The following is an 18621-nucleotide window of genomic DNA, read 5'->3' on the forward strand; positions in this document are numbered from 1 at the left end:
TCTGATGGGGCGGGGCCCACTCTTTTACACCCATGCATGGCATGAACCAAGAATGCCAAAATATGTATACACTTCTGCCGAACAAGAGAGCTAAACTATATTTTTGGAAAATTAGCTACAATAAAATTATAGATAAAAATTCTATCAGAAATAAGCTAAAAATTAATTCCATGAACAACATTTTAAATGTAAAAAATCTAGCAAAAATGACTAGATCTATATCCTTGTTGAGCATTATCCAATTCAAACAAAAAAAAAATCTATGATCTTAACTAAAAAATTTAATTAATTTTACAGAATTTTATATTATTCTAGCCTGCATTTATAGAAAGCAATTAAAATTAACTTATTCCAGCCTTCTTAAGTACATTAGTTAAAATAAAATATTTTTATTAACACTTCACAAGCAAGCCCGTCTAGCTCAGTTGGTAGAGCGCAAGGCTCTTAACCTTGTGGTCGTGGGTTCGAGCCCCACGGTGGGCGTGTAATGCCTTTGTTTTTTTATCTTTTTTCTCCCACGGCTACATTTCCATGTATCCTTCAAATGAAGGAGCAAAAACATGATGGCTCTATGGGCCAAATCTTATTCTCAAGTAGCCGTAGCCCCTACCCCATTTCGAATAGGTGTTTTCCATTGAGGACCTATTCGTTTTGGATTTAAGAACTGATTTTCAAGTCAAACTGATTATTTAATTTAGTTTTGGGGCCAGTCAATTTACAAATTCCAAAACAAACAGGGCTTATAAAAATCTGCATGGTAATGAGGCGTTCAACAACCACTCTCCATAGTGCTTTGGAAATTTTCCTACCAAACCAAATTTTTTTTGGGAAACGATAATATCCTCTGACATCCCTTACATGAGGAGTGCATGTTTATCAAAACACTTGGAGCAGATATCATTTCCCTTCTTTTTCTCCCGAACAAATCCTCATTTTCCATGTTTCTCTCACCGACAAAACCAAAGCATGCCAACACGAATTCAGGCTACGGAAATCCAGCACAGATTAAACAATAGATGGCATGCCCCAAACCAATTTATGATGAAGCATACATGCATCAAATCATTTCACTTGATAAGGAAATGATACCTGCAGTCCTTCATTTCATTAATGACACGGCTCAATTCTTGGCAGTCATCCGAACTTTGGTTGAATTTTGGTAGGTTATTCCTCACTTGGTTGTCAATATTGCATTGAACTCCCAGCTTTCAAATCAAATTCAAATTATCCGGGGGAAAAAACAAGAACACAATTTTACTTGAAAAATCTTAGGAATGGTGCTTGTTCCTCTCTCCCCTTGCTCTCACTATATTGTGCAATGATACCCCCTTCTTATTCCCTTACTATCCAGGTACTTAGCACTATTGTACGATTTGACTACTTATTCCACTGCTCTCCGAGCCTATTGCATGCAAACTTACCCTTCGAGATTTGCTAGGGAATTTTGTGGAAAGACATTTCGCAGCTGACTTCTGCAGGAGAGAACAGCCACCTCAGATGAGTTGAATGAATACGACAAATATGCTGAAAATTAAGGTTTTAAATTTCGGTTTGGGGTACCAATTTCAGACCCCACCGAAATCCGAAATTTGATAAAAATTAAAAAAGATTATTTAATTTATTTCAAAATCTCGAACAGAAATTTTGTAACAATTTTTTTTTTTAAATATATATTTTCTCAAAATTTAGGATCGAAATTTGGTAGGTAAAGCCTGAAATTCCGGATTTCGCCAAATTTCAGTTTCGGTCTCCAACAAAATGCCGAAATTTAAAACCATGCTGAAAAGTGAGCCACAAAATGCCTTTCCTCAGATTTCCTTGGCAGTTCCCTCTCTTAATTTGCTGTTACAAACAAAAAGTTATCGACAGCCAACAAAGGAAGTATTTAATAAAGCGAGGACTGCCGTTTCCACAAGAAGTTAGTTCAGATATTATTTCCTTTTTATATTGTACTTGCCAGAAAATAAATTTTCAGCCAGTTCTTATATTGATATGAAGTGAAAACAACAAATGTAGAACTCACTACAGAATTTTCAAATGCCACACTACATTTTCTTTTTTAACGAAAGAGAATGCCACACAACATACATTAATGGGAAATGATACTGAAACATCGTTTTCTAGGACCAGCTAAGGTACCTGCTATTACAGTGTCTCATAAAAGGGATTGACATAGAACCAGTAACAAAAACTTTCAAGGAAGATTAAAAGAAAAGCAAGAAAAACAAAAAATGAACTCCCTTCAAATCTCTAAGTAAATTAACTCCCTCCGAATCTCTAAGCAGTTATGCCATCATTTGCAGCCGCTTCGAATGTCTCTCCGTCAACAAGTTCGGGGACCTCATCATCTTCATCATTCTGTGTTGCACCAGCACCTGGTGCTTGCTTCTGAAACTGCTCCGCAAGCCGCCTCAGATTATCTAAGTTATCAGGCCCTGTAAAGATAAAGCCCAATAACATCAACCAATAAAACAAGCATAACATATGAGAAGTGTGCTTTTCTACAATTTTTTAGTATTCTTTTCTCTGAGGATTTTCTACATTGCTAGGCTGCCACAAGCATGATTCTGCAAGGACCAACAACGAAAGGTAGGGACCCATCCACCCAGTGGCCTCACGGTCGCAGGGCATGCCACCAAGAAAACCCCAACCAAATTATCCTAACTAGCAAATCAATGGCCTTTCCCCTAAGGGGCGGTCCAATTTTTGCTAGACTGGGCCAAGGCATCATTTTGCTCCAACCAAGCACTACGGATTTCTTCTTTACTTGGCAACTTAACAAAGAGTTACAAAATGCCCAAAAGTATTGCAAAGACCCCATTCATCTAAAAGAAATGCATGAGATGACCCGGGTAAATACTTAACATCATTGAGAGGTAGAGATACCAATCATCTCCCCTTTCGGAAAAATAAAATAGGTGAAACTAAGAAAGTCAACACTGAGGTGAGGAATGAGTTTCTGGGGATGGGATCAATAGCTGATCATGGACAAGGAACTAGCCGAATGTTTTTTCAAACATTATGTTACAAATGAAAGGAAGAGATCCATTGAAAAATAATAAACAAAGATTGGCATTAAGTAGAAAGAAGAGGAAATACATACCCAGCTGATTAATGATCCCAGGGAGCAGATCCTGCAGTTCTGTAACAAAAAAAAATCTTACGAGTATCTCAGGCAAAAGATAAATGGAGAGAGAAGGGAGGGAGGGAGGGAGGAATTACTTTTTGTTTGGGGTGAGCCACTAACAACCCAAGTATTGGCAGGAATTGAAGCTTGCACTGAACAGTAAAAAACAATAATTAGTAACCAAAAACTGGAAGGCACTGCACACACGGCCTTGCAATGTACATCTACAGCTTTCTGTTAAGTTTACCTTTAGGGTTTACAAACTGGATGACAGTATCATCCTTGAAAATGTTTACTTCTTCAATAGCTGGGATAGCATTCACCCCTATTCTTTTCAGGGTGCTCTGAAGCCTTTTGTCATCTGTTGTTGTAGTCTTGTGAACAGCCTTCTTCTTTCTGGTGATTAAACAACATACGAGCTTACAGATAAACCGATCAAATTTTAAACAAATGGTGCCCATGAATCAACAATAGATTACGGCCAACCTATCCGCTATGTTCCAAAACATTTGATTTCCATATAGTTGTAGAAGTGCAAAATGATCCACTTTGATTACCACAGAGGCTTTTTTTGGTACAATTAAAAAAGAAATTCTGAGGGACTGATTACTGCCAAACTATCCCTTATGTTCCAAAACACTAGATTTCCATCTACTTGTAGAAGTGCAAAAGGACCCACTTTGCTTATCTCAGAGGCTATTTCTGATCTGATTAAAAGAGAATATTCAATGGGGATGGAGTTCAGATATCACGTTATTCTCAAACAGAAGAAACTATACAGTTATTTTAGAAAGGGACCTATTTTTTTTTAGAAAGAATAGAAAGGACCTATTTTACTTTGATAAAACTATTACAGAGCATCTTTAACAACTTGGTCATGATTTTTAAAAATGAAATGATATCAACACAACAACCTTTTGCTATAGGCGCAGTTCTAGCTTGTGTTTTCACTTCTAATTGGCTTGTGAGAGTTTTTTGGGAACCACTATGACATTTTGACAGCACTTTAAATACTTTTTTTTTTTTAAGTTGACAATTCTATTCATAAAAACATATATATACACTGATTGGGGACCAGTAGTCCCACCCCTTTACATAAATGAAGAAACCCAAAACCAAAAGCCCAAAACAGTACCCACAAAAAACCTCAAAATATGCTGCCCTTTAAATACTTAGAAGACAAGATAGGTGAGTGCATATATCAAAACATGGTTGTATTGATATCATTTCCCTTTTTAAATGTAAGTTTATATAGAGATTCCTGCCCTTTCAGAAAATCAATGATATTTGATGAGACTAAATCTCACACTTTATAGTTTACTACAAAAAATCTTTGAAGTGCAAAAAATTCAACACCTTCTCATGCTACCCTTTCCACCTGTGCGAACGGCCCCGGCCATCTTCATGAGCTTCTCCCGATTCATCTGCATAGAAAAGAAAAAAATGTCTAAGGAAAGAATATAATAATGTGCTAGAGGTATTGTATTTCAAAAAGAAAATCAAGTCCTAAAAGCCATTTTAAATCATATATTCCTTTGCATAATTCTGCATCCATAGCCACATTATTAACGTTAGTAAATGTAACTTAAAAAGAAAGCAGAGATACAAGAAATCAGGAACCAGAATTGCATGTATTTCGTGTAAGCCATGGACCAGAGTAGCAATCCGATAACAATGAGTATGTAACCAAGAGTATAAGCCCTACTGAAACAAATAAGAAAAATACCATTAAAAAAATGCCATTAAAAAACAAATAAGAAAAATACCATTAAAAAAACAAATAAGAAAAAAAAAACAATGTGTGCAAAAGAGAATAATTTTATTGAATTCCCTCTAAATGCTACTCCTACATTAAAATTGCAATGAGTACCTGCAGATAAAGTATCTATTAAGAAAAAGAATCACTTGCTTTTGGAACAAGTCAAAATCATTCATTATTTGGTTCACCTCTAAAAGAATGCAATGCTGTTTCTACACAATAGAATAGGCATCGCAACTCCGAAGTGGTCAAGAAGCATAAGGGCAGGGCACCTAAAGACAACCTAGCTTTAGGATGCCAAGTGGAATGGCCCACCAGTCCAACAATGGCACAATGTTGAAACTGAATTGGATGGCTACTCGTCTGACCTCACTCCACCTCATCCCACTCCACCCTGCAAAGGCACCAAAAGGGATCTCCTAGAGTGAAAAGTTAATGAGTCCTGATACATGCGCATGTTCAACCTCTCGCAGGGATATCCTACTATCCTTTGCCTGTTTACGTCAATAATTTATGTCCCCACCCTGGCCATAAACCTCTCCTTCCATTAGCCATGACCTATTCATCTTTGAGCTCCATCCTCCCCTTCCCCACAAGATCAATGGGCCATTTGAACGAGTCTCATGAGACTCATGCCACTATGGAAGTGACCATTGGCTAAAATCACCCAGCCACTGGTGTCTATCAGGCATAAAAAAGACTCAAAAGGTCACCAAGTAGTGGATGATCCATAAGCTAGGATTGACTGTACATTTTATTCATGTGTTGTGCTACTTGGAAATTTTCTATTTACTGTTTTTTACAGTGCCGATAACTGGGGACACTGGGACACTCTTCTACTCGACACAACACTCCTAATCATGTATAGGTGAAGTGTCTCGGTTACTTATGAACAAATGATCATGTCGAAACAGTAAATTGATATGATTATGTCTTGGTTCCATTGGGATTAGATTTTAAAGTTAGCCATTCCAGATACTAGATAAAACTTTGACACTTGGCACCTGTTTTGCCTGCCGAAGAAACATTGTATGTGTATTACAGGTAAAGGATGGATTTTAAAAGGAGATAAAGAAATCAAGGCTCAAAAAAGAGAAGAGAACAGGAACCAGCAGGTACCCCACAAAAATCTAGATAGAATGGCAATGGGCCTCCAACGGGTTGCATGAGGCCTGCTCATCCGACTTTTGAAAAACAAGATGGAAGGAGAGGAACAATGACCAATGATCACTATTACGTATTAAGTGAGATCAATAAGCAGTTTTCGAAGAGACAAAAAAATCTGATCCTAGGAACATAGTTACCTTGTTCATTGATAAAATCTATTGGGGTACCAGTTTGCTCAGTGATAAATTACTTGAGAACCCAATATACCAGGGTAGGTTTAATTGGTTCACTTTAGGATAATTTAGTTTGTCTCAATTAGGCATTTTTATTTCACCAAAATGCCACATTGTAACTTGTGTTGTTAATCTCTTCTATTAACATTTTTTCCTTAAATCACCAAAGACTGAATTGAGGTAGACAGTCTAGTTGGCTGACTTCTACAAAAAGAAACTTAAACATCGAACATTTACAGAGAGATCATAAAAACATGAATACAGGAAATATAAGACAGAATAAATGTTGGGGATTTTCAGTGGAAGTTTCATCTCTACTGAAACGTCCCCTAAAGTCCAAGCTCCTGGTTTTATTCAAGAAAGTCATTACAGCCTTTCACTAAACCATCTCAGCAGAAACCAGTTCAAAAAAAGAAAAGAAAAGAAAGAAACCCTCAAGCTTGGAAGACGGCCAAGGTAAAAGGGAGTTTGACAAGGTCACATTTTCATTAAATTGGGTGTGTTAATGTGGTAGGTTGAATCTTCAGACAAAAACTCAGCCTAGGAATAAAGAAGACGACTTAGACGGTCACAATTGACTCAGAGAGAGTATTCAAATAGTAGTTGTAACAGAAAATCATTAGTTCTAATTAAGTAGAATAGTTACAGTTTAAATAGATAAACAGATAAGAAAAAGAGTCCCAACCTCCTATGGGCGATTTGGCAACGAATGAATATTCAGATCCTATCACTTTCTCAAAGTACCATTACTCTTTGGCATCTAAAGGATTTCATCTTGTGTTAAATAGAAAAATTGAAATCGTCTTATCTTTTATTTATCCAAGTAAATAAGATATAGGAGCAGACATTCCACTTTTAACCCTTCGATGTAAAGGAGAAACCTACTTACACAAATGTTTTCCCTCGTCTACAATGCTGGCAAACCATGAACCAAACACATAAGTTTTAACACAGCATTGCTCGAATCTAAACATAATACCCTGAACATTTCAAATCAAAATCCAACAGGAGACAAAACCCTAAAACTGAAACCCTAACTACAAACCCTAAACCATCAAACTTCACTCCCATCGAACCAAAACCCCAGTATGAAAGCCATATTCTGAAACCCTTAACCATTAGATGCTTTGATTAAAACCTTTAAACCATTAAAAATTATAAGAACAAGAAGCGATGCGTGAATAAGTCAAACAGAAAGCAGAGATTGTGAAAAAAAAAAAAAAAAAACAGTTAAGCGAGAAGAGCTTCTACAATATAGATGAAAATCGAGGGAGATTTTTGGAAAACAAAAAAAAAAAAAAATTACCTTCCGAATGTGTATGGAAGGGAAACGGATAGACTAGGTTTTCTGGCTCGTTCTGGTGAAGAACAAGATGCCCAAGGAACACTTATATCTTTTCACTGAATTCCAAAAATAGCCCTGTAAAGTTGTCCATATTGCAATCGTACTCCTCTTGTTAAGGTGAGCTTCTTCTAGGTCATGAGTTCGAATCTCCAACCGCTGTTATGTTTGAGAAATATCCTTCCAGAGAGACGGGCCCGGTCGATTTTAAAAGTTTTGGCTGATCAAGACCATTGATCTGACGACGCTTCTGGGAGGTCCCACATAACCAGATGATCCTAACCATCTTGTTCAAACCTTTTATGAAAAAAAATAAAAAAAGAGGGTTGAGAATCAGATTGATGGGGGAATCATCTTTTTTCATCCGTGTATCTCTAATTTTATGTACGGCAATGATAAATTCGCACCCCTGCAGGATAATTCACACACATTTAACGGGAATTGACGTTAAAAAACGTTAAAGTCCACCACGTACCCTCCTGGGGGGGGGGGGGGGTACAAATCATCCTATAAGTGGGTGCGAATTTGTTATTGCCCTTTCATGTCTTTCCTCAGGCTTTGCGTTTAAACTTGAGAGAGACGTTGTATACCTAATTTAATTAGTGGAAATTTTTGTTGGATTTGCCCTGTGGTTTTTTTCTCTTTAATTTAGGGTCCTTTCACGTAATATTTTATTTTATTTTTTCCGGCAAAACCCGTACAAGTGATTTCAGAGCTTTGATTGTTTGGAAGGGTAAGTATTTTGTATGGATTGAAATGTAGCGTTCAATAGGAACCATGATCAAATTCACTAAAAAAAGAGATGATTTGGAAACAAAAAATGGAGTATATCTTTTATTATAAGAATTTGTATGAGCCCATTGAAGGTGAGGATGTCAACCTTTAAGTAGGGCTGCAACTCGGGTCGGGCGGGTCGGGTTTTTTTTCGGAAAACCCACGATTCCCAAACCCGGCCCTACCCATGATAAATCTCGGGTCGGGTCGGGTTTTTTCACGTTGACGCAATTTTTTAAGGAAAATTCTTGTTTGGCAAGGCAACTCAACTCATAGAAGCAGAAATTACACTCACATTACACTTGAATCAAACAATGATGTAATTACACCGACACTACACTTGAATCAAACAATGCTGTAATCAAATAATGTTGTAATTACAATCAAACAATGCTGAATCAACTCAACTCATAGAAGCAGAAATTACACTCACATACAGTAACAGTGGGTGCGTGGGTTTTCACTTTTAACTTTTAACTAACAATAGAAAAAAATGTACATACTATAACTTATGTAACTCGGGTCGCGTCGGGTCGGGCCCCTTCAAACCCGGCTCGACCCAAGATTCATGCGGGCTTTTGAATGCTAAACCCGGCTCGACCCGAAACCCATGAAACCTGAACCCAACCCAGGGTATTTTCGGGTCGGGTCGATGCGGGTAGGGTAAAACCCGGCTCGAGTTGCAGCCCTACCTTTAAGGATGCGTTCTACCTGGGTCCCAAATAAAACCAATGTCAATACTCAATAGTGACTTATGATAGAGGATCCATGTATATGATGATTGTTTTCCTTTAATGAAAACAATGATAGTTAGTGGAGTAATGCTAGGGAAACGTATAGTACCACTGAAAAGAGGACCCAACAAATGGGTTCTTGCCACAATATCACAAGTGATGTGTGCCAGCCCTTAGATTTAGGAAAATCAACAGAGGCAGACTTTTTGTGCCTACATGTCACATATCAATCCGGTCCCTTGCTCGGTGGTACTCTCGGTCTCCGTATCATTTTCCTAGTTTCAAAAGGTGTTTCCATTTATATTTTTAGACGACTAATCATACAATTTTATGCTCCGCTTGCATCATGGGCAACCCAACAGCCCATCCAATTGTGATAAACGTACATACCATTAGGGGTGGCAACGGTTCAGGTTCGGTTCAGTTTAACCCCCAAACCGAAACCGAACCGAACATGCTTACCTCCAAACCGAACCGAACTGAACCGATCGTACACTCCAAACCAAACCGAACCGATGAAAAGGGGCACATTTATAATTGTCCAGACCGAACCGAACCAATCATCGGTTTGGTTCTCCCCAACCGAAATTTGAATCGGTTTGGTACCGGTTTGTTTAACTTTGCCACCCTTACATATCATGCATGAATCTACCAAATTATACTACTTGGTTATCCAAAGCTACCTGTGCCATGAACTGATCCAAAGACTAAAGACTAATGATCCCGCACGACAAGTTAAGGCAACTAGTGGCAAGGCCATGTCTAGTCACACTGATATCAGCAAAGCCCCGCACGACAAGTTAAGGCAACTAGTGGCAAGGCCATGTCTAGTCACACTGATATCTGCCAAGCCCTATGACTAAAGTACACAAGGTACACGAGCGCATTGAGAGTGGCGTAAGACGGGCCTAACAACAACACTTTACATCATCTCCTCCACTCCTATTAGTAGGTCTGCTTGCAAAGTTCTGAATGTTCTCAAGGTGGGTTATTTCCTTCGCCGTGGGGACGAAAAAGGAACTTATTTTTTCGTGTAAAATGTGAGTATTTTGTACCCTTTCTCCATCAAAATAATCAAGAGTCACAAGCATTCCACGGCTCAACCTGTCAATATGCATGCGCAATGCAGGTTGGAATCAAACGAACCAATATCGACAGAGAAATTGGAATGTCACACGACTCACACCATATAACTTATATAGCCCACACTCAAAGCTCGAACAGGATATCTCACACCGTTGACGTGGCTTCCATATTCTCGTGATTCAAAATAAGGGTACCTCGCTTATGGAACCTCCCATTCAAAATAGGGGTACGCCAGGGGTTGGACACCTACACAGGAAGACAAGAAAGAGGCCCAAGTTCGTTGGGGGCTATTATTGCTTTTAGAAAATATGACTAAAACAGCCTATACGGGACGGCTGGATACTAGTGTACCAACCCAAATTTCTTCACCCCAATACGGCATCATATCTAGTATACTCGCTACTGGAAAATAGATCCAATATCTAACGTATACTGTGGATTGGTTTTCCGACAACCAACTGACCATCTTTTGCCAACTGGAGTCTATTCTGACGCCGTATTTTTTGGGCGGAGAGACTCGCTCCCTAGAAGTGGAACTCGGGTCAGGTATCATTCAGGTCGGGGTTTGGCTTGAGTTTTCCCAACCCAGGTTGAGTTTGGGTCGGGTTCGAGTTGAGGGCTTGGGCAACCTGACCCGAGTAAAACCCGATGACCTTCTGGATCACAGTAAAAATGGCTTCTGACATATGGTACCGGCTTTAGGGATCACATGTCTCCTAAGCCATGACAATTACACAAATCCAGCTCGTGCACTTTCTTTTCCTAGTGTTCTTGAGTGTGTTCTCAAGGGTTTCCGTCCTCTTCCTTAGACATTGTTCAAAGGTTGAGTATTGATCTTAGTGAAAAATAACATTTTTTATCATTTTTTTAGTAAGCTTACAAACTCAGGTTGGGCCGGGGGTTGTACTCAGGTAAGGTTGGGTTCGGGTTGGAGAAAATGCTTCCTAGGGTCGGTTTGAAAATTGAAACTCGGGTCGGAGCGGGTTTGGGCTGAGTAAATGGTTCCTCGGGTCGAATTCCGGTTGGCCACAACCCAACCCGAGTTGCACTCCTTTGGTCGCATTAGTTCACCTATGAGATCGGTAGTAATAATGATGACATTTCTTTAAAATTTCAGCCCTCAAACAATGATAGTTTTTCATTATGGGTGGTGTAATATTTGCCAAAATGGAGTTTTCTTTTAGAAATGTTTGTGGACGTGACCCAGCCCTTGATTTTGAAAAGAAACAGCATAAATTTTTAAAATGCGTTTTGAGATGGACGCTAGCAAATCCTTAGATCAAAATAGAAAGTTCGGTTGATGGTAGGAGGTGGAGTTGCGGGGAATCGAACCCCGTGCCTCGCTCTACCATATGAGCTACACCCCCTATTTAATACAATTATAAAAAAATATTGTACAATTATTTAATTAATATTTAAATCTTATATGGCCTAAAAACCAAAAAGCATATCATCCTATCCTAAGTTGGTCATGGAGACATGCAAATAAAGAGTGTTCCACACTCAAAACCAAGAGTTATTATATGGTGCCCCGTCAATTACCATAAAAGCATTACCACCCTTGATATTTGATCCTAACAGCAGCATCTTAAAAAGTGCACTGTTGTTGGATCAAATATCAAACGTTGTACGTTTTGACGTACCACCTTCACGCGGGACTTCAAGGTTGGCCCCATATAATTTCTCCAAAACCAAATAGTATGCATTTATGGGACCTAGCATTGGATAATTGGCTTGGAGTTAAGGTCATATGAGATCCAATGCAATGCTTTTATCAGATTAGTCAAATGTGAGACCCGTCAAATGGATGGCTTAGATCAATCAAAACTTACCAACTAGCACTTTACTCTTTATCCACACTCCGGTATTTTCATAATCACACTCTTTTTTATACGTTGCAATTTTTTTAATTGACTTTAATGTACTTCTTATAACTCACAAAAGCTACCGCCACACGGCTACACTAAAGGACAAGGGTTTAATAGAGTAAGGAGTGCCATGCTCAAGAGCGTGGACATCATTTTCCATGTGGATATAAGAAAATAAAATCTAACGGTACATTCGACACTAGGGGTGCAACTTGGGTCTGGTTGGATCGGGTTGAGACCAATCCTAACCCAACCCGAGATAGCATTCCCTCAACCCTAAAGTGACCCAACGCGAGCCTTAGGTTGAGGATGGTCAACACTAACCCAACCCGTCTCTAAATCTCTCAAACCCTAATCAAACTCATTTAACATGTTTTTTTTCAAACTGGGTCGTGTTGAGTCCGGTTAGGTTTGGGTTCACCTAGGGCTAGACAAAGAAAGGGAATCAAGAAAAAAACATAAACCTGAGAAATTCAAGATAAGATTAGAGGACAGAGGTTGGGTTCGGGACAGGTTGCCAAGGCCTCAACCCTAACACTAACCCTACCCAAAGTTAAATCGGATTGGCTTTTTCCCGACTCAATCCGAGCCAAAATCGGGTTGAGCCCATCAGGTTTGGGTTGCGCCCGACTCAAGTTGCACCCGGAACTTAGCACTGCAAAAAATGGTAGATGTGCGGAAGGAGGATCAATATTTGGATGTAAACACTTAGGGATTTTATTTTTAAAAAAAACTCTTTAAATAAAAAATTAAGAAAAACTTCTTTCAAGTATGCAACATGCTTACATGCAAGTCTCATCTGAATTTATCCCATCCATTACATTTCTTGTAGAATCTTAATACACTTGGACCCTTTTGTCTTGGATTTTGACAACCAACTGTGAGCAAAACTGATTATTGAACTTGATTAAGGCCCTGTTCGTCTTAGATTATGCCAACCCATCGTGAGCTTAAAACCAATTATTGGAATCAAATGAGAAAAGTGTTCCTGAACTCTAACTAAAAAAAGCTTATATAAGCTAAAGCTCAAAAACATATGCGGCCCCACATTTTTGGGGTGATCCAAAGCATTCATTTGGAAGGCCCTTCCATGGATAGGGTGTGTACTAAAAATTGGCCCTATAGGATCATCCTAACTTTGCCATTTGTGGAGGGGCAGAAACATGGACACAATGCCTATCCATTTTTCCCTCCACCTTGGTTAGGATGATCCTCTCGATCTGATTTTTGGTACACACCCTATCCGTGGAAGGGCCTTCCAAATGAATGCCTTGGATGCCCAAAAAATGTGGGGCCACATGTGTTTTTGAGCTAAAGCTCAAATAAGCTTATCTGAGCTCTAGTTCCAGAACACTTTCCTCATTTATTTTTAATTTTGAGTCAAATAATTGGTTTTGAACTCACAATCGATTGTTATAATCTCAAAAGAACAAGGCCTAAATGTAAATTTGAGTCTAATAATCAGTTTTTGACTCCAATCTGTTCTAAAAATCAAAGTTGTAATGACGAAACGGCCGGTAAAGATTGAGGAAATCACGAAATATTTTTTACAGGGCCTATTAAACGAGTGGAACCGAATTCCAAATATTAGTAGGTTGACTAGTCAAACACCGCATGACTGGCCTAAAGAAGCGCTTTGTCCTCAAATTTCAAGACCTCCTTGGTAGAATGGCTAGTTACAAAATTACCCCTCCATTCTGTCAAGAAATCGAAAATGGCCCCATATTTAAAACTTAAAAGACCTCCTCGGTAGAATTGACTGATATGCCGTGCGCTCACATTCCCCATAAACTTATTATTTTAGTTATTTGTACGTGAAATAATTATCCATAATATGTTCTCTAAATTTTCAAAACAACTTCTTCGTAATTAGTATGACTAAAATGTACTCTCATAGTAATCGGTGATCCTAGACGATTTGCACATCAGGGCATTTTAGTCATTTGCAGGACTATTTTGATCAAGTCGGCTTTTACTATTTTCCACCGCTTTTGTTGGACCCACTCATCGGGCCCCACCTAAGATTACCATAATCGAAATCGGATGATCCTAGGCCATTGATCTTTATAGCATTATATTTAGGTCGCCTCATGATGTTTTACAACATCAACACTCTTGATTGCACATACATGACACATGTCCTCTTCTAGTACCCAAAAATTGCCCTTTAACCGTTTATAGTGACTTTCTTTCATAGGTGGTTGCCCGTTAAAAAAGGACAAGCAAATAGGTGTGTAAATGCCGAAAAAATGGGATTCTCCACATATACATTGGCATTCTGGTAGTCTCCTCGAAATCCAAGGGAACTCTCCAAACATATCCCAAATAAAACCATCTCTTCTATTCTCTCACCTCGGCCGCTGCTCGGCAGCCAACCAACCAGAAGAAAAGAAAATAGACAAAGGAAAAAAAATGGCTAGGGGCATGCCCAGGGCTCGAAACCTCCTCGCCCTCCTCCTCCTCCTCTCTATTTCTCTCTCCTCCCTCGCCCTCGCCACGCCCCCTCCCCAACCTCGAAAACGCATTCCACAAAGAACACTAGAAAATGGGGTGATAAAGGGTGGCCCCATCCCCCCTCCTCAAACACGAAAACAGCCTCTCGGCATTCCAACTAGAGAAAATGCACCTAATAAGGGTGGCCCCACTAACCCAAATTCCCAACAGCCACCCCCCTCCACGTCAGCTTCCACCACCCAATCAAAAATTGCCCTGACTCCCAACTGCACCAACGGTGGGCCCTGCCCCCCACGTAAACGTTATCAGAGCTTCGCACGTGAGTACCTCAAACCCCATAACGAGATCCGAGCCCTACTCAACCAAACCCTACTCGTGTGGGACAGGCGTCTGACCCGGTATGCCCGCCAGTATATGGACCAGCGGAAGTCCGATTGTGCTTTGGAACATTCTCACGGACCCTATGGAGAGAACTTGTTCTGGGGGTATGGACCCGTATGGCGCCCGTCGGATGCGGTCCAGATCTGGATCAATGAGCATCGTTATTATAATTTGGCTAATAATTCGTGTGAGCCGAATCAGTTGTGTGGACACTACACGCAGATCGTGTGGAAGGATACGCAACGTGTGGGGTGCGCACGTGTGCAGTGCACGGGTGGGGATGTTCTCATCACGTGTAACTACGATCCGCCTGGGAACTATATTAATGAGAGGCCTTTCGGGAACTTTTAGGCTGAAAATAAGGCGTAAATAATGAGGAGGGGGGTTTTTGGGTTCTGGATTCATGAGCGTTCCGTGTGTTTGTTATTGGTGTGCAGGGAAATGATATTCCCACCCTATTTTATTTGTCTTTTTTCTTATGAAAATGGCTCTATTATCAAGAAAATACAACTAAAAAGTGTGGAGTTTCTTGAAGAGGGGGTGGAGATATCATTTTCCTCTTGGGAATGTATCTTTCTTTATAATGTTTTGTTGTTGGGGGTATTGGGTTTCTTGCGTATGTATTCATCAATGTCTGTATTTTTTAGTCTGTTTTTTTTTATTCCTAACAAATATAAGTAACTCGTTACAGGTGGACTGTAGCAAAATATTGGGCTTATAAATGATAGATATATAGAAAAATTATTTGTTGTATGTCCACACATACATGATCCTAATATGTGTGAGATCCACATGGGAAAGGTAGGAAAAGTTGCTACCTAGGCTCTATATGTGGACTCTCTTCCTCAACTATGCATATGTGTTTTCAACGTCTCCAAGGGTAAGGGCCTTGCGGTGTGGGTCGGGCATGATAGTGCTGCTGGAAAACAAAACCCGAGAGGGTAGGAGACCCAAACAATATCTACATAGTGGGGTCAGGTTGTTACAATGTGAGTACGACAAAGGTCCCCTTGATATTTGATTGGGGTGCAACTCGGCTCGGGTCCGTTGGGTCCAACTCGGAAAAAAAGTAGGGCTGGGATGGGTTGAGTTAAGGTTGGGTTTGGGTTGAGGATTTGGGCAACCCAACCTGAGTGAAACCCAACGTGCTTATACTCACCCGTTTACTTCCTTGGGCTACCCACTCTAGTATATTTATGGCCCACTAGTATGTGTACTTATGACCGCTCTTTTTAGACTACAAGGAGTGGCAAGTGCAAGGCCATCCGTGCACGTGCAGCAGACAAATAACAGTGGGCCCACATTATTTGGGCGATCCAAACCATTCATTTGTTGGGCCCTAACATAGACCATGTGTGCCCGTAAGGTTTGCTCGATAGGATGATCATAACCCTCTGATATACGGATGTTTAAAATGGACATCACCGTATAGAAACCTATACTGATCGAAACATTAGGACCATCCTATGAAGAAGATTTTCAGGGGACACCCTATCTAGGAGTCCAACAAATGAATGGTTTGGATCACCGTATAAATGCTGCATGCACCGCGATGGGCCACAATGTAAGTAGGTTATGCCCAAAAAATCATTCCTGATGCTTGCCTCACACGATGGGAGGGATTATCCTATGGAATTGATTTTTTGGCCTCAACCTATGGGCACGAATGGACGGTTTGGATCATCTTATGATGCGGGTGGTATACTACTTTTTGAAAAACACGGGAATATACGGGCTGACACCGTTTAAAAGCTCTATATTTAATCTTCTAGAACATTCTGCGTTTTGCAAAAGAAATCCACAGTCCGATATTTATAAAGCTGGAAACTTCGTTCGCAAGTAGAACACTCGTCGCCAAGCAGACTTAAGAGAGAAGAAAAAAATTAGAGCAAACACTCTTCTTAGAACCCTAATCCAAAATTAGAGCAAACACTCTTCTTAAAACCCTAATCCAAAATTAGAGCTGTTAGACCTAAAATCGGTAACAGGTACAGCAGTGGCGTAAGAGCTGAGAGCGAGCGACGAGGGAGGTTGAGTATGAGTCCTGCGGTGAGTGCTTAGTCCTGCACAAGGCAAGCGAGGTCAGAAGACCAGACCGGGTTTTACTCCGGACAGGTCCTTCGACACTCAAGTCAGTATGAGCAGGAGTGAAGGGGAGATGTCTTAAGAGTTTAGGGAGAGAAGGGATTTTCGCATTACCCATTAGTCTGAGCTTTAGTCCCCTATTTATAGGGAAAATCTGTTGAGGTGTCCTGGACAGGTGTCCAGGACAGGTGGCGGCCTGTGAGAGGCTGGATCTCACCTACTCTGAACAGGTGGCAGCCTGTGAGAGGCTGAGTCTCACCTACTCTGGGACAGGTGGCAGCCTGTGAGAGGCTGGATCTCACCTACTCTGAACAGGTGGCAGCCTGTGAGAGGCTGAGCCTCACCTACTCTGGGACAGGTGGCAGCCTGTGAGAGGCTGGATCTCACCTACTCTGAACAGGTGGCAGCCTGTGAGAGGCTGAGCCTCACCTACTCTGGGACAGGTGGCAGCCTGTGAGAGGCTGGTGTTTTCACACCCCATCAGTTGCCCCCCAGTTTTCCAAGTCATTGAAGGACTTGGGAAAGTGTGATCACTCGTTTTTCTGGATGGGGAGACGTTGTTCGGGGGTGAATCGAAGAATTTAGCACGGAGTCCGGAGTTCGCAGTCCGGATTTCGGAGTTCGGAGTTCGCAGTCCGGCGTCCGGAGTACGGCTTCAACCGGACTGGCTTCTGGCGCATCACAGAGTCAAATATCCAGTCCGGAGTTCGCAGTCCGGAGTCCGGAGTTGGGAGTTCGCAGTCCGGAGTACGGCTTCAACCGGACTGGCTCCTGGCGCAACACAGAGTCAAATATCCAGTCCGGAGTTCGCAGTCCGGAGTCCGGAGTTCGCAGTCCGGAGTCCGGAGTTGGGAGTTCGCAGTCCGGAGTACGGCTTCAACCGGACTGGCTCCTGGCGCAACACAGAGTCAAATATCCAGTCCGGAGTTCGCAGTCCGGAGTCCGGAGTTGGGAGTTCGCAGTCCGCAGTCCGGCGTCCGGAGTACGGCTTCAACCGGACTGGCTCCTGGCACAACACAGAGTCAAATATCCAGTCCGGAGTTCGCAGTCCGAAGTCCGGAGTTGGGAGTTCGCAGTCCGGAGTACGGCTTCAACCGGACTGGCTTCTACTGCTTCATAGAACGCGTTATATCCAGTACGGTTTTTTCCGGACTGAATTTTGTCTTCTAGCGGCCAGTTCGGTGCGGACCGGACTGATTTTTGTCGTCTTGTGAGAACGCGTTATATCCAGTACGGTTTTTTCCGGACTGAATTTTGTCTTCTAGCGGCCAGTTCGGTGCGGACCGGACTGATTTTTGTCGTCTTGTGAGAACGCGTTATATCCAGTACGGTTTTTTCCGGACTGAATTTTGTCTTCTAGCGGCCAGTTCGGTGCGGACCGGACTGATTTTTGTCGTCTTGTGAGAACGCGTTATATCCAGTACGGTTTTTTCCGGACTGAATTTTGTCTTCTAGCGGCCAGTTCGGTGCGGACCGGACTGATTTTTGTCGTCTTGTGAGAACGCGTTATATCCAGTACGGTTTTTTCCGGACTGAATTTTGTCTTCTAGCGGCCAGTTCGGTGCGGACCGGACTGATTTTTGTCGTCTTGTGAGAACGCGTTATATCCAGTACGATTTTTTCCGGACTGAATTTTGTCTTCTAGCGGCCAGTTCGGTGCGGACCGGACTG

At 41.1% G+C, this 18621-nt stretch overlaps 2 protein-coding genes and 1 non-coding gene across 6 annotated transcripts in view; 2 read left to right on the top strand and 1 right to left on the bottom strand.

Moving 5' to 3' along the window:
* The first annotated feature begins 410 nt into the window (after window positions 1–410).
* Window positions 411–483, top strand: TRNAK-CUU (transfer RNA lysine (anticodon CUU)). The gene has a single exon. It is a non-coding gene; the product is annotated as a tRNA-Lys (tRNA).
* A 1567-nt stretch (window positions 484–2050) lies between these two features.
* On the bottom strand, window positions 2051–7657 carry LOC143847559 (nascent polypeptide-associated complex subunit beta-like). 3 transcript variants are annotated; one of them, XM_077356450.1, is made up of 7 exons: window positions 7533–7595; window positions 4748–4831; window positions 4484–4551; window positions 3375–3523; window positions 3223–3279; window positions 3104–3142; window positions 2051–2435 (listed from the first exon to the last, which is right to left on the bottom strand). In XM_077356450.1, the coding sequence occupies exons 3-7, from the start codon at window positions 4549–4551 to the stop codon at window positions 2278–2280; spliced, it is 471 nt and encodes a 156-aa protein (XP_077212565.1). In that variant the 5' UTR covers window positions 4748–4831; window positions 7533–7595; the 3' UTR covers window positions 2051–2277. The 3 variants fall into 3 exon arrangements, with proteins under 3 accessions (XP_077212565.1, XP_077212564.1, XP_077212563.1); XM_077356449.1 differs by lacking the exon at window positions 4748–4831 and having other exon boundaries at window positions 7533–7657; XM_077356448.1 differs by lacking the exons at window positions 4748–4831; window positions 7533–7595 and having other exon boundaries at window positions 4484–4557.
* An 8998-nt stretch (window positions 7658–16655) lies between these two features.
* LOC143847561 (protein BOBBER 1-like) overlaps window positions 16656–18621 on the top strand; it is a 78718-nt gene continuing 76752 nt past the window's right edge. Inside the window, exon 1 of one of the 2 annotated variants that reach the window (XM_077356451.1) lies at window positions 16656–16824. The gene's annotated coding sequence lies outside the window, so the exon portion shown is untranslated. The remainder of the gene's footprint in view (window positions 16825–18621) is intronic. The other variant, XM_077356452.1, reaches the window with a different exon arrangement.

This window comes from Tasmannia lanceolata, unplaced genomic scaffold (genome assembly GCF_043159265.1).
Source record: "Tasmannia lanceolata isolate RefF3 unplaced genomic scaffold, GAP_Taslan_0.1 ptg000015l, whole genome shotgun sequence".
Taxonomy (NCBI): Eukaryota; Viridiplantae; Streptophyta; class Magnoliopsida; order Canellales; family Winteraceae; genus Tasmannia; species Tasmannia lanceolata.

Excerpts from the sequence above, each read along its gene's own strand:
- LOC143847559 (XM_077356448.1), bottom strand. The coding sequence starts at position 4,557 with ATGCAGATGAATCGGGAGAAGCTCATGAAGATGGCCGGGGCCGTTCGC. Across the intron at positions 3,280-3,374 it reads CCAGTTTGTAAACCCTAAAG|TGCAAGCTTCAATTCCTGCC; the intron begins GTAAACTTAACA and ends TTTACTGTTCAG. Across the intron at positions 3,143-3,222 it reads TGGCTCACCCCAAACAAAAA|AACTGCAGGATCTGCTCCCT; the intron begins GTAATTCCTCCC and ends TTTTTGTTACAG.